General features: G+C 37.6%; 1 protein-coding gene across 2 annotated transcripts in view; it reads left to right on the forward strand.

The window, feature by feature from the left end:
- MIB1 (mindbomb E3 ubiquitin protein ligase 1) overlaps nucleotides 1–21,528 on the forward strand; it is a 43,069-nt gene extending 21,541 nt beyond the window's left edge. The window contains exons 13-22 of one of the 2 annotated variants that reach the window (XM_033155024.1): nucleotides 6,709–6,841; nucleotides 8,468–8,554; nucleotides 10,374–10,535; nucleotides 11,777–11,958; nucleotides 14,226–14,418; nucleotides 15,815–15,893; nucleotides 16,364–16,477; nucleotides 16,664–16,764; nucleotides 17,934–17,959; nucleotides 18,732–21,528. In XM_033155024.1, the coding sequence (XP_033010915.1) occupies nucleotides 6,709–6,841; nucleotides 8,468–8,554; nucleotides 10,374–10,535; nucleotides 11,777–11,958; nucleotides 14,226–14,418; nucleotides 15,815–15,893; nucleotides 16,364–16,477; nucleotides 16,664–16,764; nucleotides 17,934–17,959; nucleotides 18,732–18,762 (1,108 nt within the window). In that variant the 3' untranslated portion in view covers nucleotides 18,763–21,528. The remainder of the gene's footprint in view (nucleotides 1–6,708; nucleotides 6,842–8,467; nucleotides 8,555–10,373; nucleotides 10,536–11,776; nucleotides 11,959–14,225; nucleotides 14,419–15,814; nucleotides 15,894–16,363; nucleotides 16,478–16,663; nucleotides 16,765–17,933; nucleotides 17,960–18,731) is intronic. The other variant, XM_033155023.1, reaches the window with a different exon arrangement.
- The last annotated feature ends 3,062 nt before the right edge of the window (nucleotides 21,529–24,590 follow it).

A 24,590-nucleotide genomic window follows, 5' to 3' on the forward strand; every position in this document is an offset into this window, starting at 1 on the left:
GATGAAAGCATTTGTCCTGTAGTGATCAATACATAGCTACAGCTGGTTGAAGGGGACCAAATCCATTAAACAAGTGATTTGGTTCCATTTTACCAGCTTTAGCAAAGCATTGAAGTTTAAGCGGCATACAATTGTTTCCATGTTGTGTTCATAAAAGTGTTACAGTATTGTGTGAATACAAGATCTGTATGCAGTATATATTCCTTTTTAAATCTGCAATTTTCCAAAGTTTCCCCAAATGGCTCATCTTTCTATAATAAAAAGTTCAAAAAAGTGAAACTCCAAATGTCAAACAATAGGAGAAAACACTTTCGTGGCTTGCAATAGTTGGTTTTGTTCTCTTTGTATGCTTTTTGTGATCATAACTTCTAATCATAATACAAGTTCATAATAGAAGATTTTAAGACATGGCCTTAAAATTGAATGTTCTCGTGAATGTTGAACTATTTAATATCAGTAGTGTGTTTCTCTTGGCTATTGGGTATCATATTTATCTCCCAAGGGGATTACTTCAGTTAAAGAGAATACTATTTTTATATAAGTTTGCTACTGCCACATTTAATTACAGCAGCTGTTGACAGAGAACTGATTATGGGAAGGTGAAGAAGGAGCAATGTTAGCTTGCTAGTGGTGTTGGACAAATGCTTCTACAGTTATACTTTGGAACAACCTTGGTTCATATTTCCGTGTTCTATAAGGCCTTTTCTGTAGAAATGTTCATTCAATATAGAACATCTGTGTGTGGGTGTGTGGGTTTACATAAACAGTTCTTACCTCTCTTTGTTGTTTCAATTATCATAATACATAACCTTTGATATCAGAGTTAAAAGTGCATACACTTTTGATTTTGAAGAAATGTCAGTACATGCAGTAAATCAATATGATATTTAAAGGCTTACACTGAGTCAAACGAAAGGAAGGGTAATATTCAACGTATATATTAATAATGCATACATTAAATGTATCCTGCCAGCTTTGTTGCAAAGTGTCCTGGTGGTGATAAGATTTCTGTAAATATGCACTCATTCCTTGTTATTAAATATATAAACAGCACATATTTGGCTTAAACCTTGAGCAGCAATAAAACCGGTAGCTATTTTTATCAGTTATATATGGAAACTGTTGTACAGGTCCAGCTGCTCGAGTGTTCTTTTGGATGGCAATAGTTCCATGTACTGGCTATATCAGGATAAAAAGTGACCATGGAAAGAAGCATGGTAGCATTTGATAATGTCAGCATCTGTTAGCCTTGTCAGTCAAATGGTTGAGATGTTTGAGTTACAACTGTGTCAGCAGATGTCCAGAGTTCAGCTTGTGCTTAGCTAGAATTCAACAGCTGACCTAAGTGATGGAGATGACATTATAGTGTGGCTTATGTTCTAAGAGAAACAAGACTTTACAGAGTCCTATGTGATTTTTATCTAAGGTTTGTTTTGCTGCTTGTTTGCAATACTGGTGCAGGAAAAGGTGCAAAGTCTGACTCATGTTAGTGCTCAGTTTTAAGAATGTGAGCCTTCAAAAGTTAATCTTTAATTTGTTGCTCAGGTGCACTATTTCTAGAAATGGGCAGTGCTTCATAGAAATAAGCAAGGTTTGCTTCCTTTGCTGCTAGTGAATTCTGCTCTTAGATTATAAATTGGTTGATTATAGTGTTACAATACCAGTGTTGCTTTACAAACTATCTTTAAATATTGGTTGCTGGCTAAAACAAAATGTGCTTGCAATATACACAAAAACCATAACTTTCGATTTCAAATCTACATAATGAGAAACATTCATATCTTTAATATAATCCGAATTTGAAAACTTTTGATATTTTTAACACTGCTCCATTTAGTAACAGCTAGAATTCGGTTTTGAGAATCTGTACTACTTATGTATTGTTTGATATATGAAATGTTAATATGAGCTGAATTAATATATGTATTATGAATGTTTCTTTAAGGCTTCAGCTCTTGTTTTTTCCAGTTTTTACCTGGTTCTTGCAAGTAATAGTTTAGGGGTAGAGCAAGCATTTAATTTCATAACTCTTCATCAAAAAAGATAATTTCATATTTTTTGGTTCAGATTTTGCCTCATGATATTCAAATTTAATCTACCATCTTTAAATTTCTAAAAACTTTAATTAGCATTCTGAATTTTGAAAACAATTGGCTTTCCTCAATTTAAGCCTTTGGGAACTAAAGACATCTGGTTGCTAACATATGAAAGCTTTACACATGAATTGAATGAGAATTTAGAGATGGCTGCTTGCAACATAAGCAAGTATATGGTGCCTTATGGCCCAGATGTCATTGTGCCATAATATCAAATCCACTTACCCTGAGTTTTCAGCTAAAAAATGTTTTTTTTAAAAAGATTATGACCCTCAATTGATTAGTAGTGATCTTCTCGCACCTACATGCTTACACAAGTGTCATGTTTTTATTGTTTATTCTAGTGATGTTGATTTTATTTTCTTAGGATACATTTAGGATAGAAAATAAAGTGTCTGCTTCTACAACCAATATTGCTCTGACAATGAAGATATATGCAACACTTAGACAAATGTTAATGTTTCACAAATTGTACTACTATTCACCTGATCCTTTCACCCAAATACGACTAAAGTGGATTCCTCATTCTTTGATCAGCTTAGTTCAGTTTTCTTTTAGTTGTAGTTCATACCTGCCAAAAATACATACTTCTTTACATTCCATAATATTGTATCTGCATATGGGTACATAAAGAAGTATGTGCTCTGGACAGGTTTTAACAGCTGCTAATTGCCGGTTGAAACTGAAAACATTTTTTCTTTATCCTAAAGTGCAAAATAATTGTTCCCAATTAATTTCAGGAACTGGTTTTTGTTTTAATCTGCTGGTGAAGCTAAAATTCACAGTGTAGTTTACCTGCACAGTAGTTTAAAGCATATTAAAAGTCATTGTTTGTCTATGAGGATTTCAAGTACTTGTCTGGACTTCCATTGTTTCTTACTGTCAATTAAGCTTGCATATGAAGAATAATCTGCCTTCATCAAAAGTTGGCTGTGAAATGGGATGTTGTACTCCACTTTGAGCTTGGTTTGCTGGCTGTCTGCATCCATATTTATTTCTGTTCATTCTAGAGGCTGAAGGCAATTATTCAAATAAAATGGAAATGATTTTCTTTGTAAAAGTCCCAATACTAGTAGTTTGTTGTAGTTCCCACAATTTTTTTTATCGAGTTATTGAAGATGATGCTGAGTACAAAATTCAAAGCTGGTGACGGGAAATCTTCTAAATATTAGGATTTGGCCTAGAGTTGGCTCTAGATCACGCATTGTGAGCTGGTCCTTACTGAACATTTATGAAACAGTTAAGTTCATGCAATAGTTCCTATATTTGCAATACAGAGTCATTTGCCAGCTACTATATCAGATATATTGCAATATTTAGCCATCTAATTAATTCCACCTCTTTCTATTGAATCTGTTAGTGTGGCATAGAAATTACAAGATTAGGTGGCAAGAACCTATAAAATTTGTGGGGTCAGCTATTTTTTTCAAGAGGTGAAATGTACAAATAACAGTTTTGAAAGATGCTTAATGGCATTTGTGACATTGATTTGTGATCTGAACAAGGAAATAGGTTCTCATAAGTATTAATTTAGATAGAAGCTTGAGTAAAACATCTAAATGGTAGCCAGGCAAGAGAAAAACCATGTATGTTCAATTTCTGCAGCCCATGACAAAAAGCTAGTGCAGCTAATAGAGAGCAAATCAGAGCCTAGCAGTAGCTAGCACAGTACTACAAGGAGGAACAGCAATGCAGCATAAGAATTATAACTTGCTTGTTTTCAGATTTGAACTGGATTGTAATCATGCTTAAGAATAAAATACCTTTAATGTTCTCTCTTAGTAAAAGTGTTGTGCAGTTATTGCATTGCCATCCTTTTTCCTTACTATAATAAATTGGTCACAAAATGCTAGCTAGATGTGGTTTGAAAGGGAGAACGAAGTGATGCATTTCTCTAAAATTAATACTTTTAGAAATTGCTTAGATAGCACTGGATGCAATGTTCTAAAATACAGCTAAGACAAGATTTCTTGTCAAACAGGTACCTGTCTATGGTTTTTAGGTTAAATAGGATTTTTCCAAATTTACTCTTTACAGATGCTTGATACTTAAACACACTGGCAATAAGTGTTACCTACAATAGAGATTAACAAAAACAATCTATTAAATGATACATGCAGACAGGAATCCTTTAAACATGTGGAATAATTTAGGACTTCTAATGCTCTGTTACCTGTAAGCTTATCATGCAGCATTTGCAGTTGGAAGAGAGGTAGTGACCTAGAGAGAGACATCAGCAGCAGCCATCTCATCTTGAGTGTTCACTCTATTCGCTGATTCAGCTCTTCATTATGTGGGAGGGGGAGCAGTGAGAAGGTGAAAGTGAATACATATTTCACTTTCTAAAATAGTTACAGTATATCTAAAACGTAAACAGGAATTTTAATAGGTATCTGCTATGTGGATGCGTGGAAACAAGTTCCTTGTGGCTGCAAGACTGAAAGTAAAATATCCCGGGTAAGGCTGCTAGGAAATCCAAAGCAGGACAAACTCTTCTTGTTTGTCAGTTGAAAACAACTAAAAAAATGTTCACGAAATCTTAAAAATTCAGCATGCACCTGCATCAGCCCCCCCCCCCCAATAAAGTATTTCCCCCTTCCTTCACTTCAGATGTTGCGCTTCGTCTCTCTTCTTCCTTGGGTTTGTTTCCAGCCAGATTTGTTGTAGCTATTTTCTGTCTTCAGATGTCAAATGGATGTTGTTAAGGTCAGGGCTCCCACATACATGCTATTTCGACCGGATCTATTTGCCTCTCAGAGTGAGCGAGCAAAACTGTTTCAGCTTTATAGGCAGCTAAGCATTCAAAACATCCACTCCCAGGCAAACAGACTCTCTTCTGCCTCTCTCTTCCCTGACCATATTTAGTCAACCATTGCAAAAAATAGTATCTTGACTTGGTTGCAGTTCCAGGGGCAGAGCGTGGCTCTTTCTTTCTCTATTGATTGTTCATCCTGCAGTCCCAACAGTGCTCAGTCATTTGTGCTGATATGTTTTTAGCAATGTCAAATAAAGTGAGGTATTCTGTTTCTACTTAGGTTTTTCTAGATTTTTTTTGTCTTGAATTCACAAGCCTCGAGCATCTGTGACTCTGTTTTGAGACATTATCCATCAAAACGAGGGCAAAGATACTGAGAAAAAACTAAGGAATAAGCAGCATTTAAATGTAATGCCATTTTAGAAATACTTCTGTGTGTGAAAACAAATTAAAATTTGAAGAATTGAACCTAAATCAGTTAATAAGCAAGATGGAAAAGCTGTACTTAGTTTTATTTTAAAAATTTTCATAGCACAAGGGCAGTTGAGCTTAGGAAATACTGCAGTATTTCTTATGAATAGTGAAAACAGCAGACAAAACAATATACTACACATGGCTAAAAAGATGGTATGTCCTATTCATCTCTTGATAAAATACCTTATTGCAAGCAATTAGGGGTGGACTCCAATCAGATAGACCTAAAACAAGTAATTTGTATGCAGCATTCCTGTAATCACAGCTCTCCATTTATGGGAGGACTGCTGAAGGGAAGGATGGTTATTGCTGTTGCAGGAAACTCCAACATGCAGCATTCAGAAAAGGGGGTAGAGAGGAGGTGGGGGACAGCATCACTTATTAAATGTTTTAAAATATTTGAAAGGAATAATGTGTTGTAAATACAATGTATAAGTGCAATATAAAATAATTGACAAATAAGAATTATTTAACCTTAGCTATATCACAAGGACTCCCTGGTATTACCTGTACATGCCTTTTTCCATGTTGCAACCTGGGAAAGTTAGATGGACGATAATTAGATAGATAATGGCCATTTTCTCCGGTGGCACCCCATGTTTGGATTCTCCTGCCTAGGTCCCTCCACTGTTAGGAGTGTAAAAGTGTGTTTAAGTATATTAATTAAATATATGTAAGGTATAACACACATACATTTCCTTTCTGTACTCCCCTAAAGAAAAAAAGCAGTGGAGCACTGTTGTTGCCATAGAATCTTGTATCTGAATTCCATTCATATAAGTTAATAGGAAGAAAATATGTAGTGTCAGTCTAGCAGATTGAAGCACACCAGGTGGTACATGAGCTGCATGGACATCATTCCTGAACATGAAGTAACTTAATCGCAGGGAAGAAGCTGAGATTGAGGGCAGGGTTGGAAGTGGACATTCTACATATGTACTTCTGTAAAAAAAGAAAGAAAGTCAGTATTTTCTTTCTTCAGGCAACCCCATATCACTGCATAATTAGGACATTGGTACAGCATCACCTTCATGTTTCCTTCATGATAAACGTTGGGAAGGTGTTTATAATTTATTACTGCTGGAATGTAATAATGTCCTTTTTGCATAGTTCTCATTGGTTCTCATTGAGCTTGAAAGTTAGGATGAAAATTTAGTAAAATTCAAAGAATCTCGCTAAAGTGATTAAAAGCAACTTACTTAGAAAAGAATTCCAACAGATTTTGGGAGTATGCAGATGCTAGAGTAGGGACAAAGAAAAACAGGAGTCCTATTGCACAAATGGATTTCCATTATGGAAACAGGCGGAATGTTGCCCAATATCTGCAACTTGACCACTGGACCATTACAGGATAACAATACATTACTTTATATTTTATTTCAGTGCAATGCGGGTGTTATTGTCTAAGCTCCCAAGACCATGGATTGTGGATGAGAAAAAAGATGATGGCTATACTGCCTTGCATTTGGCCGCACTTAATAATCATGTGGAAGTGGCAGAACTCTTGGTGCATCAGGTAAGGTTTTTTTAAAATATACTTTGGCAATTTTTTTTTTAAAAGATATCTACATGGGCTCCAAAACATTTTTTCTATGCCAGTTTGCCTTTTAATGAATTAGATCATTTGTACATCTTACCCACCGTCTACTCTGTCACTTGACTCTCTATGGTGTCTGGAAAAGTTCTTTTATCATTGTCTGCTACTTGAGGCAGCTGTGGAAATACCAGGATCTTTTGCATGCAAAGCATGTATTCTTCTAGTGAGCTGTGTCCCTGTCCATAATCCATGCAACCCTGTTTTGTTTGTAGAGGTAGATCAATGGAAAATGCACATATTCTGAGGGATCTGTTTTGCCAATTCTGATATGACAAAAGTTACATTTTCTACGTTATATTAGTGCATTTTACAATGACCCTGATTTTTAGTATTAACATTTTTGTAAGAAGATCCTGCTGGATCAGACCAATAACTTATCCAGTCCAGTATCCTGTTCTCACAGTGGCTGGCCAGATAGATCCCTGTGGATTCAAACACAGGAGCCCTCTCCCCTCCTGTGGCTTCTAATAACTGCTATTCAGAAGCATTGCTGCCTCCAACTGTGGAGGCAGAGCATAGCCATCATGGCTTGTAGCCCTTGATAGCCCTCTCATGTTTTTGTTTAGGATTTTTTTAATCCTCTTTTAAAGCCATCCAGGCTAGTAGCCATCACTGCCTCCTGGGGAAGTGAGTTCCAGAGCTTAACTGTGTGCTGCTTGAAGAAGTACTTTCTTTTATCTGTCTTGAGTCTTCCACATTGAGCTTCATTGGATGTGCATGAGTTCTATAATTATAAGAGGGGGGGGGGGACTTTTACCTACCCACTTTCTCCAGGCCACTTTCTCCACTTTCTCTAAACTAAAAAGTCCCAAGCACTGCAACCTTTCTTCATAAGGAAGTTGCCCAACCCCCTTGATCATTTTGGTTACCTTTTTCTGAACCTTTTCTAACTCCTACAATATCCTTTTTGAGGTGAGGAGACAGGAACTGTATTCCAGATGTGGTCACGCCATAAATTTGTATAACTGCATAATAATATGGCAGTTTTAATTCCTTTCCTAATTATCCCTAGCATGGAATTTGCACTTTTCACAGCCACTGCATACTAGTTAGCCTTGCAGGAAGAAAGGCTCCCCCACTCCATTTTACCAGCTAGTCCCAGTGTAGCTTAAGTTGCACATTTGGTAAGGTGCTTATCCAGAAGCAGCTGTCCTTATTGTAAGCAGGTGGGAAGGTTACTAACTGAATGTCTAATCTAGTAAGACATTTTGAGGGTTGTTGCTTCCATTAATTCCATTTGCAAGTAGTGTTATGCTCTTATGTATAAATTGGGTTTTAAAGATGACTAATGGAAAGATCTAATGTGGTTTTCATGTCACATGATCAGTATTTAATGTATGCTATTATAAGTAGTTAGATATTTATTTGGTTTTAGCCTCATGAACTAATATGTAGATGAAATATTTTTTGGCTTTAGGGAACATGGCAAGGTGGCCTCATCTGTCCGCCCCACTGCTTGCCCATGCACGTCCCAAGAAAAGGTCCAGTTTAGGATTTCTTGTTGGTTTTAATGTTAATAAGTAACAATTGAAACATCTCTTTCAGGGCAATGCTAACCTGGATATCCAGAATGTAAATCAACAAACTGCACTGCACCTAGCTGTAGAACGACAGCACACCCAAATAGTGCGGGTAAGGTACCAATAGTAGACCATAAGGCAGTTTCTCAGACTGTGGGTTACAGTGTTCCTGGATGAATTGCACAATTAGGTGCTTTTGTCTTTTACCAGGCCAAAAGCACACAATTCCTGTTGTGTGGACCCTGCAATATATATGCTTGCTCCTTCTCTCTAGTATATATCATGCTTAAATTCTGTTCAAACACATACTGTCTGTTGCTATATTAACATTTTTAAAAATGAACTACCTCTTGCTGTCGATATTCTCGCTAGTTCTATTGTAGATTGAAAAGTAGGGTTCAAAGTTTTGAATGGGGACCTGTTTTGAGAAGTACTGTCATAGGGGTCAGCTACCATGTGGTAAATTGTATCTTTCCATATCTACCATTTCTACTTTTGTCCTTTTCAGCATTTCCTTTGACATGTGAACTGTTCACTTCATTCCATTTATAATTTGGCAGATTCTACAAAGAACTTGTTTTCCTTGCCTGCTATTATGAACTCTCAGGCCCTAGTTGATTCTCGCTTATTTTTTATTCTTTACGTTCTGAATCTGCTTTTTCTTTGTTATCTTTACATGGTTCTTGTGTTTACCATCTGCAGTTTGAAATTGGCTCACGTCAAACAAGCCATAGTTTGTATTACCAAAGTTGATTGATTTGCACAACAACACTTCTGAATTAGGCTGTCCCAGAGGAGGATTCGGGAGCACACAAGCCCAAGGCTTGTTGTAGCTTGTTCCTATCATGCTAAGCTATGGTGCAGTGCAATGTCTGAACTGAGCTTGTACTCCATACATTTTCACAGCAAACTTGTATTTTGCCTCCATTTTATCCCAACTATATTAATATTCCTGAATTTGGAAATAGGGAGGCATCAGAGGTGGTGTTCGTCAAATGAAATAAATATATATTTACAATATCACTGAATTGAAGTAGCTGCTGATAGAACACTCTTTTTGTTGTGTCCCAGTGGTTGCATGAATGGAAGACAGCTTGTGCCACCTATCTCTTTGCCTCTTCCCTCTCTGTAGCCCTTGTGTTTCCTGATAAGCCTCACTAAATAGACTCCTGTATAGTGGGAGGTGGGGGAAATAATCTGAAATCAGTCTCACTCCTCCTGTACATTGTGGCCTGCACCCTGTCCCCAACCCCATGGAGAGACTTTGGAGGGGGTGTTAGGGCTGCAGCGAAAGAGGAAGAGCAAGTTTGGTTGTCTGGGCTGCCTTCTGGTCATGCAACTATAATAATACAGTGGTGCCCCGCTAGACGAATGCCTCGCTAGACGAAAAACTCGCTAGACGAACGGCATTCGTCTAGCGGAAGCCGCCCCGCAAGACGAAAAAGTCTATGGGGCTGCTTTTCGTCTTTTTTTTTCGTCTTTTTTTCCCGTTTAGCGGAGCGCGGCTGTCATTGCCGCTTCGCTAGACGAAAAAACCGCAAGACGAAAAAATTAGTAGAACGAATTATTTTCGTCTTGCTGGGCACCACTGTAATAATATTATAATAATTTATTATTTATACCCCGCCTATCTCGCTGCATTTCCCCAGCCACTCAACCATTAGATGCAGCCCATTCTTATCAGCTTGTTACTTAACTCTGACATACCAAATTGTGTGCTAGTTATATTTCCTGAGATTAAAATTCGATTTGGTAAAAGCAGAGTTTTAAGTATGTAGTATAGTGTAAAAGATACAAATAAGTCTGAACATAATTAAAGTGATTTTGCATGGCAAATTTATGTGCTATTGTGCACTTCAGAGTTTCTAATGTGTCTGTGACTCATTATGTGAGAAAATAAATGTTCAAAATGTTGAATTGTTTCTCCTCAGCTTCTAGTTCGTGCAGGTGCTAAACTGGATATTCAGGATAAAGATGGGGATACACCCCTCCATGAAGCCCTGAGGCACCATACTTTGTCACAGCTTCGTCAGCTCCAAGACATGCAAGATGTGGGCAAGGTAGATACTGCTTGGGAGCCATCGAAGAACACAGTAAATAATTTGAATTTATTTATTTCTTCTCTACTATACTTTCTCTCTGCAGTATGTTGCAAGATCCTGTTTTGTTTTGGACTGCTTTCTGTTTTCTGAAAAGCAATTATTTAAAGATAATATTCCATTAAATATAAATGCCAATTGAGAATTAGTTTGGCATATTATCATGGACAACTTTGGTAGAAAAAAACATTTTTTTAAATCCCCAAATGTTTCTGATTTTGGTAATCAGCTTATATTTTTAAAAGTTCATAAAATGTCATTTGAATTAACAAGCAGCAATACAGAACAAAAATGGGCTAAATAATTATAGTATGCATGGCTTCTAACTTTTCAGTTGTATGCTTTGTACTAAACAATAGAAACTGATATTAGAATTTATATGTACATTTTAGATAGTATTTTGAGCATATTTGTCTGTGTGGTTGTATATGCTAGGAAAGTGAGTTAATTTTTATTATTCAAGTAGTTTCATTGAAGCAGAACAATAGGAAAAAATAACTGCGGATAAATTATGTGATTTTTATGGCAGTAGTGTTAACAGCAGATGAGGGTTAGATTTGAACTTTTAAAATGGCAAATGCCAGAATTATGCTGAGTTGCACATGAAGGGTTGGTATGTGGGATGAATGGCTTGGTACAAAAGAACTGTCAACATCATGCATCATATCCAACACTACTGCTCCACTAGTGCAGTGGAATTTCCTCCTCCTCTCATGTTCTCTGCAGCTCCCCATACATACTCAAAATCAGCTCCATAGGGTAGGAGGACTCTAAGGAGCAGATTTAGATGGTATGTGGGGAGAGGGAGAGGAAGGGTAACACTTCCCGATCCAGAAAGCATTGAGAGAGCTTTAAAACCTTGATGCTGCTAGACTGCTAGATGCCCAAATTTATCCTTTGGGCTCTTTTGGGGGTGCACGTTGCCTCTGTGCTTCCCCCCAGCTCTCACAGCAAGTGGGCTGCTCAACCGGAGCCAAACCCTCCATCTGCCATCTTCTGAGGCAACCCGGTAGTCCCACTCACTATGCCATTGGAACTCTGCGCATGCAGTGTTTGATACTACCAGATGATAAATCTTTCACTCTGTTCAAGGAACTTTGAAAAGAACTAACTGCATAAAGTTACACTTCAGGGCTAGCATTTGCTCAAATCTATTAATGATATTGTTGGTTTTGTTTTCTCATAAGATATTATTTTTCAGGTACATCATTAGTTGCGAATTTACTTTCTTTCAGTTGATAATGGGACTGGGTACTCAGGGAGCAGAAAAGAAGAGTGCAGCATCTATTGCCTGCTTCCTGGCAGCTAACGGAGCTGACCTTGGTATTCGTAATAAGAAGGGTCAGTCGCCCCTTGACTTGTGTCCTGATCCTAGCCTCTGTAAAGCATTGGCTAAATGTCACAAAGAAAAAGTCAGGTTTGTATTGTAGCAGCGCAATAGGATTAACCCACATTTCCTTTCCAATTTTCTGTTTGCTATAGAACAGCTGATAAAGTGTACACACACACACACACACACACACATGTTGTAACCTGCCCTGGGACGTTATGGGGTGAAGGGTGGGTAAGAAACCTTGTAAATAAATAAGTACGTTTATCCCAGTTTTAAGAGAAGCAAATAAAATTAAGGTAGATTTGCATTCTCACAATATTTAGTTTCACGTGAGCTAAAATGAAGAGTGGTGTTCTCATTTAAGTTTCTTAATGTTTTAATATATACAATCCTTGGTTTAGCTGACAAGCAGGGGGTTAAATCCAGCTCAGTTTGGCTGCAACAACAGTCAGCCCTGGTATTTTGCAGGCATTGACTGAGAGAGGGATCTCTCCTGTATACAGTCAATACTTGAAAAATTCAGGCTTCTTTCTTTGCTCCCGATCACTTGATCAGAAAGGGAGAAAGAAGCCTTTGCTAGCCCCATGTCGAACACTTTGAGAAGCTCCAAGCATAGGGCTGACACAGAGGGGAGAAAGGTTCCTTTTGCAAGCATTGACAATGAGAAGTTCCACTTGCTGGCAGTGCCTGCAGAATGCAGACTACTTTCTCCTTTCCCCCTCCCCAAAGTGCAACACATGGGGCGGCAATGCCCTTTGAGCTATGGTTCCCAAATGCTTGGGGTACACCATATGCAGGGGATTTGAATGGGCAGGTAGGACAACCATATGACATCATAATGACATGTGATACACAGGTGAGTTATTCTGCCCACAAGTTGTCCTGCGGGGTGGGGCCTGAAAAAAAATCAGCCCCTGGAGCCAAAATGTTTTCTCCACCCCAGGGCTAGTGGAAGCTTTTTCTTCAATCATTCATTTTATTTTGCCATTGACTTTTAATTAACATTTCATACAATTTTTTGAATTTTGAATTCACTGTCCACTGTGGCTATTCTGTGCATGTTGCTCTCAGCAACATTTCGCAATTGGTCAAAACTTTGAGATAGAAAATTACTTAATGCATGCTCCCTGTTCCAGATCATACAGGAAGTCAGGAATTTTGGAATATGAGCCTGATCAAAATCGGCTCTTCCGTCCACATACACACTGTTGCATATATTCTCCCAGGGGCAGCACCTTGTGTGTCATGGGATATTGGTGTAGAAAGCCCCTGACCTTGCAGTGGATTTTTGAGCTGCCTAGGAAACTTGCCAGTTGAAGGAATGAGGTAAAGGTTCCTGTGCCCAGTCTGAACTCTGTATGCAGCACTTTAGATCCCAGCTGTTGCCTCTTTATTCTTCAGTGGGCCTCACAGGTTTTTGAAATATTTAAATAATAATCCAAGGTTTTGCCAGTTTTCCAACATAAATTTAACTAAATGTCAGTCAAAAGTGCATATAGCCATGTTTTCCTGTTAAGGGAGGGGAACCTCAGAGAAGAAACTATTCTGTAATATATTTATTAAGACCATTTGAAAAGCCATAAAGGAAGGCTTTTGCGTCTGTTGGAATTCTTCATATGCTGGACATTAAGTAAAACAAGCTGGATGTTAAATAATCTTACTTGTTTGTCAGTTTGTTTGTTTTTTTGCATAATATCTAGCCTGATTGAGTTTTGATGAATTCAGCTTTGCATGCACACTTTGTGACGTTTTAAGAAGTATTAATGAATATATTCTTCTGCTATTTGTTTTCCATTTTTAGTAAATGTCAGCGCTGATCTAAGTGTTAAAACAGTCTAGGAGGAATGTAAAAATAAAAATACAAAATTAAAATACTTACCAAACTTGAGGTTTTTTGCCTTTGGCATGATTTTAAGCTATACAGAATAGCCACCCTTTTCTACCTAATTCTTTCTACCTTAATGGCAGGGTGCATTTTTTACTATTCCCCTGAATTTCCAATGCAGATGAGTAATATTAATCTTGAAGCAATAGAACAAAGTATGATATAATGCAAAATGATTACATATATAGGGTGGAATTGAACATCATGCTTTTCCAATCATTCAACCTGCGTAAGCATTGCAGTTTGCCAGCCCCCTCTCCCCTCCCATGTACTCTGTTCTAGGGGTTCTCCCAAAACACATACATCCCAAGCCAATTTTGGGGGATGCAGGAGGTGGAGAGGAGGGGAAAGCCCTGTTCGCATGTGGAAGTCATTGTACATGGCTTCCACTAACATGGCTGGTTAGATAAACTATGCACATTATGTTGAATATTTATATAATATCTCAATGAATATTTGTCTTCAGTGGTCAGGTTGGTTCCCGGAGCCCTTCTATGATCAGCAATGATTCAGAAACCTTAGAAGAATGCATGGTATGTTCTGATATGAAGAGAGATACTCTATTTGGTCCATGTGGGCATATTGCTACCTGTTCTCTCTGTTCACCAAGAGTCAAGAAATGCCTTATCTGCAAAGAACAAGTTCAGTCCAGGACAAAGGTGTGTGCCTTTATTTCCAGCTCATTTTAGAATGACATATCTTAAAATATAAGTGTTTATGCACCATTTTAAACTTTGTTGTTGTTGTTGTTGTTGTTGTTCAGTCGTTCAGTCGTGTCCGACTCTTCGTGACCCCATGGACCAGAGCATGCCAGGCACGCCTATCCTTCACTGCCTCCCACAGTTTTTAAACTTAGAGCATTTTAAATGATGCTCTTAGAATCAAACAGCAGAAACACATAAGCAAATGACAGTCTGGGTCATAGTCCTAACCAGCAGACTGTTATATTCTTATGAGTTACTTTTGACTGTGCTAAATCCTCTGCCAGTCGTTTTCATTAGACGATCCCAAGTTCTGGTGATATGAGTAAAAGGGGAAAAAATCTCTGTCCACTTTCTCACTGGTTGCCTTTGAAACTAAACCCTGCCCCCAACTTTTAACCTTCCTTTGCACAGAATGTGCTCCACCCTCATGTCTATGTTGATCGACTTTCTCTGCACCTTTACTAGGTCTACAATTTTGGGAGACATCCTTTTGCATCTCTGCAGTTTCCTTTGGTTTTCACCACCCTGAAGAATTTGGTGTCTGCAGACTTGCCCACCTTGCTCCTCCTCCTTAACTCCAAATCATTTATGAAAAAATTAAAAACCACTGGTTGCTTAGGAGACCCTGCCTCACCTCACTCCACTGTGAGGACTGTCCATTTATTCATTCTTTTTTAAAACCAGTTTCCTATCAGTTGCTAAGCTAACTCAGGAGCATTTGTGAGGGATTTGTGAAAAGTTTTTTTATATATAAATACAAGCATAATGTGTCATATCAGATCATCCTTTCCTAAGTGCTAACACACTCAAAGAATGTTAAAATGTTGTGAGACTGGAGCCATTGTGTCTTCCTAGCAAGTCGTGTTATTCTACAGGTGAAACTCGAAAAATTAGAATATCGTGGAAAAGTCCATTTATGTAAGCAATTGTTTTCTTTAGCTACTGGAGTTTAATATATGAGATAGATTCATGACATGCAAAGCGAGATATGTCAAGCCTCTATTTGTTATAATTGTGATGATTATGGCGTACAGCTGATGAAAACCCCAAAGTTGAAATTGTTAATTTGGGGTTCTTGTCAGCTATACACCATAATCATCACAATTATAACAAATAAAGGCTTTGCATGTCATGAGTCTCTCTCATATATTAGTTTCACCTTTTAAGTTGAATTACTGAAAGAAATGAACCTTTCCACGATATTCTAATTTTTCAAATTTCACCTGTATATGCATTATAGTGTTATATTTAATCATATTTTGAGCTAATGCACCCAGAACAGACATTAAGCTGATTGAGGTACAATTGAGAAACTAAAAGCTTCTTTATGCTATGTAATTTTTCTTTGTAGATTGAAGAATGTGTAGTATGTTCAGACAAAAAAGCAGCTGTGCTCTTTCAGCCGTGTGGACACATGTGTGCTTGTGAAAGTAAGTTCTTTTGGTGGCTAACAATTGTTCTGTGGAATAAGATGATTAAATTCACTTACTGAAATAGAGCGAGTTTATCGGAAGATGGATGTATTAAAATATAAAAGTCAGTTTCTGAGTTTGTCACACTCAAATGTATACGGGGTGTTCTGCCCACCCCCTTACCAGAGAAGAGGAAAAGCTTAGTCCCAGATTGGTGTGAGATTATCCCTTCGCTTATAAAAGTGAATAACTGATTGTAGATGCTGGTGGGAGGAGCATACCTTTTTGAAACCATCTTGTGCTGGATGATAAACTGTCTCCAGTTCCTAACATGGATGAATCAATATTCACTGGTGAGGACTATGCAAAATGGGTGTGATGTGTTCTAGGCTTCCTACAGTATCGTTAATCTGTTCATTACATTCCACTTTCACATTAAATAAGTAAAAAAAACCCTGCATCAATCTGAATAATTTCCCCCCCTCCAGATTGTGCCAGCCTGATGAAAAAATGTGTACAGTGTCGGGCAGTGGTAGAGCGAAGAGTGCCTTTCATTATGTGTTGTGGTGGGAAAGGTACAGAAGACTCCACAGATGACATTGGTGAGTTAATTTATTTTTCTTCTTTTAGCAGTGGTTTCAATTTGCAAACTCCTTCCTGATTCAGGAAATGGATTGCATTGGAACCATTGTTCTGATGCAATTAACGGGCTAGTAGTAATTTTTAAATTCGTTCAGCTCTTTTGTAAGTATTTCATGTCACCATTTTCTTTTCTCTGCATTGTGTAGCAAGTGGAAACATTCCTGTTCTGCAGAAGGACAAGGACAATACCAATGTCAACGCTGATGTACAGAAATTGCAGCAGCAATTGCAGGACATAAAAGAACAGGTAAAAGAGATAGATACACTTTTATGATCAATATCAAATGAAAGCTTTGTTTTTTAAGGCATTATATGAAAGCTCAATATAAAGGTTTATGTTATGAATATTATTGTTGTTTTTGATTTATTACCAATCCTTCATCTTAACATCATGGAGCAAGTTAATAATTAAAACAACAATTAAAGTAATATAGATAGTAGGCATACTGTGCACTGCAGTTATTGTCATCAACTCTAGAATATCTCCCTAACCATCTTTTAGGTTCAGTAATAATTAAAAAAAAAATAGAGAAAGGTTCCGAACGTAGTCTTCTATTTTCACATAAAATGTCCATAGACACAAACTGGGTTTTTCAAAAATGATGCATGGACATACTTTGCGCAAAGGCAACTCATTTCATGTATGTTTAACAATTGGAATGTAGGACAAAAGCCACTTCATTTGAAAGAATTACATTTCTTCAAACTTTATGGCAGATTTAATATGGGTTTTAAACCTTTGCAAATAGTGAAACCCTGCCATGTAGAAGGGTTAAAAAAAACCCTTATTAGAAATGACATTTCTATTTGGACCTTATCAGCCTTTATCTATTAGTAATCTTGTTAACCAGCCCATATCCACTAAGTTGATGTTAAAAATAAATAACAGTGATAAAAGTAAGACAGTATTTACAGGCAGTAGTGTTGAGTTCAGCTCCCTCTGAATCAGGGCAGCAAGAAAGTACAAGTAGGGTGCTACTGCTAAGACAATCACTGCAAAGGCACTCCCTCATCTATTCATGTCTTATTCTTTCTCCTTTCCTCTACCCACTTTCTAGCACAAACACTGCAGAAAATATAAACAGCAATGGTTCTTACATAAACTGCAGAGCAGATCATGGGGGTGCGTGGGGAGATAAGAGGAAAGGGAAATCCCATTGTGTGAGTGGAACTGTTTGCACAGTGCTGGATATAATCCATAGTCTCTTCTCCCACCACCACCAGAGGACAGAACAAGAGCCAAAGAGAACAAATCCACAGGAAACTACTACTAGTCCTGCTTTCAAAAGCATCCCTAATTTTTATGCTTTTATTAAAAAGGAGGGGAGAAAGATGAATGCACAGATAAAAAGCCAAAAGCCACCTTTAGTTTGTTCCCCTCCCCGCCCCCAAACTTATATTTAAACTTATTTTCAGGACAGCAGTGATCCTCCAACTGAGCAGTGAGTTTCCTGAATGGTCTATCCTTCCAAGGACAAATCAGCTAAGTCATCCAAACTAGACTCTGCCTTCCTTTTTGTCCTGTAGGCAGGACCAACAGTCTCCTTTCTGGCCTCCTTTGATACAGACAGCACTTGGGCGTTCTAATAAAGTCATGACCTCCCGTTTTTATTTAATATCATATCAGACAGAGTTCTACAGACTCAAAGGGGTCATAATATCTAGAAATAGATGGAGATATTCTTTTTAGTTGCCATTAGAAATTCCGAAAGGGTTTGTGTGTTTCCAAAATTTCAGAAGTGTTTAACTGAGCTTCACAGTCTGTTTCTGTGTGACAGATTTATTTCATGTTTCACTATACCTTTTAATTGTATAAAATAGATGTCATTTACAAAGACCTTAGCAATGATGGTCATAATAATAAAAATATGAAGAATGTAGCATTACTTCAAAACTTTGAATGTATTTAGCAAATGTGAAGTTGGCCTAAGCCCATATACAATACAAAATGATGCTGGTGTATCTTTCTGTGAGGAATGCTAAAGATGTATGTTAAGTGCTTTGAGAATTTTTAATCGCTGAGTTAAATTTTAGCAACACTACTTTAAGGCAGGGGGTTGATGAGTAACCTTCAGAGTTTTTTATGCTATTTATTTCACCAGCCTCACTTTCTGAAAATGGTATTTACATTAGGCGTAGTAAGCTAATAAGGTATAATACTTGGTTATTGTTTGTCTCCAGACAGTTCTTTAGTTTCATTTTTGTCTCTTGCAGACCATGTGTCCCGTGTGTTTGGACCGTCTAAAGAATATGATCTTTCTCTGTGGTCACGGAACATGTCAGCTTTGTGGTGATCGAATGAGTGAATGTCCTATTTGCCGAAAGGCTATTGAACGAAGAATCCTTTTGTATTAAAATATAAAGTGTCTTACGGTAGCTTGTCATATTATAACTACATTTTGCTCATTGAATCTTCATAAGCTTTAGTGGCAGCTAAAGTTTGTCCTGAAAACATTTCTAATGCTATGGAGTTGTTGCATTGTAAGTGCTTAGACTGACAATACAAATCAGTGTTTGAGTGGTCAACCTCTCCTTATCAAGAAAGCTAAACCAAGTTTAGGTTAATTAACAATGCAGTCTTTTTTTATATCTTTTGCCTTTCTCTTTCTCCCCAACCCCTTTATGTTAAAGGGACAGTTTCCTGTTGGTATTTTTTTTTATATGTATGAACTCTAATTTCACTGTTGATTTTTATACCGTCAGCTGCTTTCATGTATAAATATTTTTAATTCTCTAAATTGTATTTGTTTTAAATATGTTTTCATAGTAGTGTCAGTAATAAATTGCAAAAGCAAGCTAAGCCTCGGAGCTAGGTACAGGAATTTTTAAAAATCAGCACAATAAATGAATAGTGTTTCAGTATTACAAAATGCCTCTAAAATCTGAAAGCCTATAATTTTGTATGGTTTTCTTACTGTTCCACATTTGTTTAAAGGAGAATGAGGATTATTACAAAAGAAGTTCCTGATTTTAAAGGGCTGCTTGTAGCCTCCACTTACATAGTAGGGGTGCCTTCTAGAATTGGCCTCCTGAAAAGCCGCCTCCACAAATGGGAGAAACTCCCAATGTGGTGCTGAATATAGTACAGGCTGTTGCTAGTAATAAAACGAAAATCCACTGCATAATAGCAAACCCTTCTTTCTGCCTGAGAGGCTTTCAGGATCTCGGCCATAATCCCTTCAACTGAGAGAACAGTTTTTAGAATGGTGACCAACATTATTATTTGTATACATGGAAAAGAAAACCATTCTATCTATAGGCTAGAATTTAACATTTTAAGTCTAGTAATTGGACATAAATGCCACCTTGCAAAAAGGGAATATACAGCAAAGAGTTTTAAGATAAATAGGAACAATAGCTTCTGTAATATGGATATTACTCATTTTGGTGCAAACTTCACAGTATGCATGAACTTTTCTTTTGTGAAACTTCATTGGGACCATTCAGTTAATAACCAAGACAGTGCTTGATATGTCTGTGAGATTTCTATAAATGGGGGGGCTGTTTAGGGAGGATAAGGCAAAGATGGGTTAATATAAATGCTATCCAAGGATATGGAAAAGCATCTTGCTCTGAATGTTCTGCAGTAGGCTATAGATAGTCTCCCAGAGGTTAAATCACATATTTTAGATGGTGCATGATTGCAGAGAATAAGCTTAATTTTTGGATTTATAATTAACAGATACACCATTTATTTGTATTTAACTCCAATTCAGACAAATTCTTATAAGCATGTGGTGAAACATTAGATTAGAAAGAAAATTGCCTTTAACAATTTGATTCCTGTTAAATTTACTCAAAGGGAACTACTTGCAGGAATATACTATATTTGGTGAATATAATCTGTGTCATATAAATTGGTTGAGATTTTTATTTTATTTTATGCAGAAGTTTGCAAACTGCCTGGAACCAAGTTAATCATGTCTTAGGAACGGTTTGTGATGAAAGAAGGTACAGAAACATTGCATACATAAAAATATCCATGGTATATAAAAATATCCATGGTGCTGCAATTCCTAAGCACAGCCATCTGGATATTCCATAAAAGCAAACGGGTCTTGGATCCCTTACATTTATCTTTCAAAAAAAGATGCATATGATTGTGTATTAGAACGAAGTAAAAATTTGTTAAGTAAGTGTGAGCTGCTTGACTTCTTAAACAAGCGTGCTTACATTTATAAAGTATTTGTTTCTGTTCTGATTTAGAAATTGCTGGCTATTTAATTGTATAGTTGCTGCAGTATTTCAAAAGTGAAATAGCTAGTTCCAAGAACAATTTGGATAACTATTTCCACAAATGGTCTTCTGAAATTGTGAATGCATATGCACGGAAAAAAGATCTTAGAGAGTTTATTAATAGTAACATAATAAAATAATGTGGCACATGATCTAGATTTTTTTTTCAGGAGTTTGCCATCAAAGAACTTCTCATTGATTTTGAACACCCAGTTTATATAAGGAACTAAAACAAACGAGGCATTTTATGCCAAAAAGTAAAGGAAAAATGTTGTATGTCATAGGGCAAATGTCAAAGCTTTGGTGACGAAGGAGTTTCTGGTATACAATGGTGTAATTCTGTGTTCTATTATTTTAGCACAGCTGGAAAAGTTGAATGATAAAGTTATTAAATCATTTTGTATCCTCTGTCCCTTTTCTCTGTTCTACAAAACACGTTCATAGCATGACTAGTCTTATAAGCAGGTGAATTAAGTTATTCATTGTCTTAAGAGAATGGACACGAGGTGCTGCATTGACCTCAAATCTAGTACAAGGAAGTAGGGCACTTGTATTAGCAAATCTTACTTTTTGTTGCTTTGATGCTATTTTATGTCATTCTGTTCACAATGTAGAGAACAAAATTACTTTAACATCCCTTAGCCAACAGAAAACTACATTTGTTTAAACCTTTCTTAATTTATTTAATAAGTAGTTTGTTAAACCTTTATAGTATAGAAGACAGATGTTGAGACTTGAATTTATACTTTTATTAAACTGTAAATATAAACCTGAAGTGTATGACTCTGTCAAACTATATTCTAATCTGCACTATATTAGAAACAGTACTTGCAGTCCTGGTCCAAGAACTATGCATAGGGCCCAACACCTATGGTAACAGGGTTCCTACAGATAGTGTTCCAGTAATTAGCTTCCTAAACTAGCTGTGTGCTCCCTTCTGGCTGTCCTAGCTCCATTGTTTTGCATTATGCCTGTGCTGTATAGCAGCTGGGGGTGGGAAGGGTTGCCAAGGGCCACCGGACGTAGGACACTACTTCACAGCCAATAGGTGAAAAGAGCAGCTGTGCAATGCAGCAGCAGGAAACTACATTTCTCAAATGGGCACTAAAAGTGCCAAGTGAGCTGTAGTCATCCTATTGCTTGAAGGCAGGAAAATGTCATCACTCCCAACAGAATCTTTGACTCTCTCCTTCCTTGGAGTGAGTTTGGCTTCTAAAAGCACAATAACATAAACATATATTTGCACTGGCTGCACTCTAGACATTTGGGTCTTCAATTATTGCATGTATATTGGTCAGCAGTGGGATGGGGATGGAGTCTTGGTGTTGTCCTAGTGCTCCTTCAGAAACACCCTTCAGTTGAGGACAACATTCCCTTCTTGAGTGGGCACTAGGACAAAAGCAATGTTCTTAAGCTACTCCTATTGACTTAAGTGGGTACCAGCTAAATTAAGAATTTGAAATAACCTGCTAGAGGAGACACCTCCGAAGCACAACCTCTGAAGAAGAGTACAAATCTATTTTGCAATATTTTGTGAATGTATTCGGGTTCATCCAAGTAGCTACCTGACGCACATGTTGCAGTGGTCATTTGTTGAAAATGCCTGCACTTGTGGCCACTGCTTGAGTAGACTGAGCTGTGTCTTTGGGAGGCACCAAATTCAGAGAACTGTAAACTCAACAAATGCAAGCACTGAGCAGCCTAGCAAGAGAAGACCCAGACATTACTTTGCTCAACAAAGCTGAATGAAATGACCCAAGGAATCTGTTTTGCAGAAGGATTTAGTATGATGTGCATAAACAATGTCCTGCGAACATCTAGAGATGCATTCTCAGATGGGTTAATTGGAGTTGGTCACAAATTAGATAACATCAATTATTTCAGCTTGTGGAAAATGATCTCAGGCAGAGTTCAGGAGAATGTGTTGGTTTCTCATGCCTCTGAGCGTAAACTTTCTGTAGCATGGATTCCAAGTGTCTAGATATGGGGATTCCAGAATCCAGAGGTTGGCAATCACACCTCAGTGGTCAAATTGTGAAACTTACTAAGAATGAAAGGGTAGGGGGATCACAAAATAAACTCTTAATGTGGTGGCTCTAAAACTGGACTAATTCCAGCTTACCAACTAACAGTATAGTATTTCTAGACTATAGAACAGTATAGTATAGTATTTCTAGATGCAGTGTTACTAGGAGTCATGAGGGTGGTCAGCTTCTGGTGGTATGGAAGATGCAGTAGAATTCCAAAAAGGAGGAGTGCTAAAAAGTTGTAACATGTTTTGGGAATTCAAAATATATTTTGGTTAGATTAAAATAATTCAGTTTTTGCTTGGTAAGTAAAATGGGTGTGATGACAACTTTCATTGGCTTCAATATTTCTAGGTCAGTACATGTCCTTTCAAATTGCAAAGTGTCAGGGACTGGCAGGGCTCCAAAGAACATGTGACTGAGGCAGGGGACTAGGGGAGTGACCCAGAAGAGGTGACCACTGATTTATGGGGTCTGACTGCCCGCAAGGCAGGAGCCAGGAGAGATGGGAGAGTCAAGGCAGGCTGAGACAAAGGAAGGCATGTCAGATGTGGAGGAAGAAGAGTAGGCTGTTGAGCTGACCTTCCCCTGTCCCTCTTGTCTCCTAGAACCAGGAGGATCTTGAGGTGGGAAGAAAAGTAGCGCCTTACATGCAGGAAAAGTCTCAGGTTGTGGGCATGGGAGGGTATATAAGCCAGCAGCAGAGTAGGGTCTCCCTGTTGCTGAAACTGCTCCACAGGGCCCAGATCTGTGGACAGCTGCCTGAAGACTAGAAGTGTGTGTGTGTCCAGACCACCATGGTAGCTGCTTGTAAGTGTTTCTCTTGCAAATAAAGAGTTAAGTATTAGATGTGTGCCTTTTTTAAAATCTAGGACAGCTCTATGACACAAAGTAAGGCTTGAAAATGAAAACAGAGCTAGGTGTTCTGTCACAGCAAGAAAGCATTTTCTGACTTTTCTAAAAAGTGCACATTTTTAAAACAATAAAATTTGAATAAAGATGAATCTCTAATAAAGGTTATGCGCCCCATCTCCGAAGTCCAAAAGCACATAAGGATTAGGTGACATTTTAAAAAAGGAAAGAAATAACAGTACAGTACGGTAGTTGAAATGAAACCTGTATTACTTTTATCACTAGGTGCTTTGATCTCTCGCTCTGTGGAGAGAGTCCACTAGGGGGCGGTAATGCACTTTACTGCTAAGAAGATCATATCACAATGCAAAGTTATTAGTTAAATATTATCTCTGCATAAATGAGAGTGAGCTAGAAGACTTCCGTTCATTCTCTCTGCTTTCAGGTGGGTGGCTTTTGTTGTTGTTGAGAGCTGCAATGGACTTTTCCATATAATTGGAAATACTGCACCAAGAATCCTTTAAAAAAATAAAGAAGATAATTTTGCAATAAGCATTTATTCATTTAAGCATGATGCCCATAATTACCCATGGAATGGAAGGAGGAGGAGGAGGAGGAACACGAGTGCTTAATATTTTGGATCAAAAGTGCAAGACAAAGTATTTAATTGGGGGGGGGGGGGGAAACAAGTTGCTAAAATGGTGGTGACAATGGTTGAGCTAGGATATTCATAGCACAATGAAGGAAGACTGCAGAGCTTGCCAAAATCTTCAATATTAACATTTTTGTAGCCTGGCAATCACAGGAATGATAACCCACAATATAAAGGTTTCCAAAGGTTTAGAAGAGCCAGAACATTTTTATACTGTGGTTGGACTTTTATTATTTTTACCAACAAATTATTTACTTCAGTATCAGAACTCTTTGGTGCTGCAAGCACAGAAAATGCAGAGCTCTT

The sequence above is a fragment of the Lacerta agilis genome, chromosome 7, assembly GCF_009819535.1.
Source record: "Lacerta agilis isolate rLacAgi1 chromosome 7, rLacAgi1.pri, whole genome shotgun sequence".
Lineage (NCBI taxonomy): Eukaryota > Metazoa > Chordata > Lepidosauria > Squamata > Lacertidae > Lacerta > Lacerta agilis.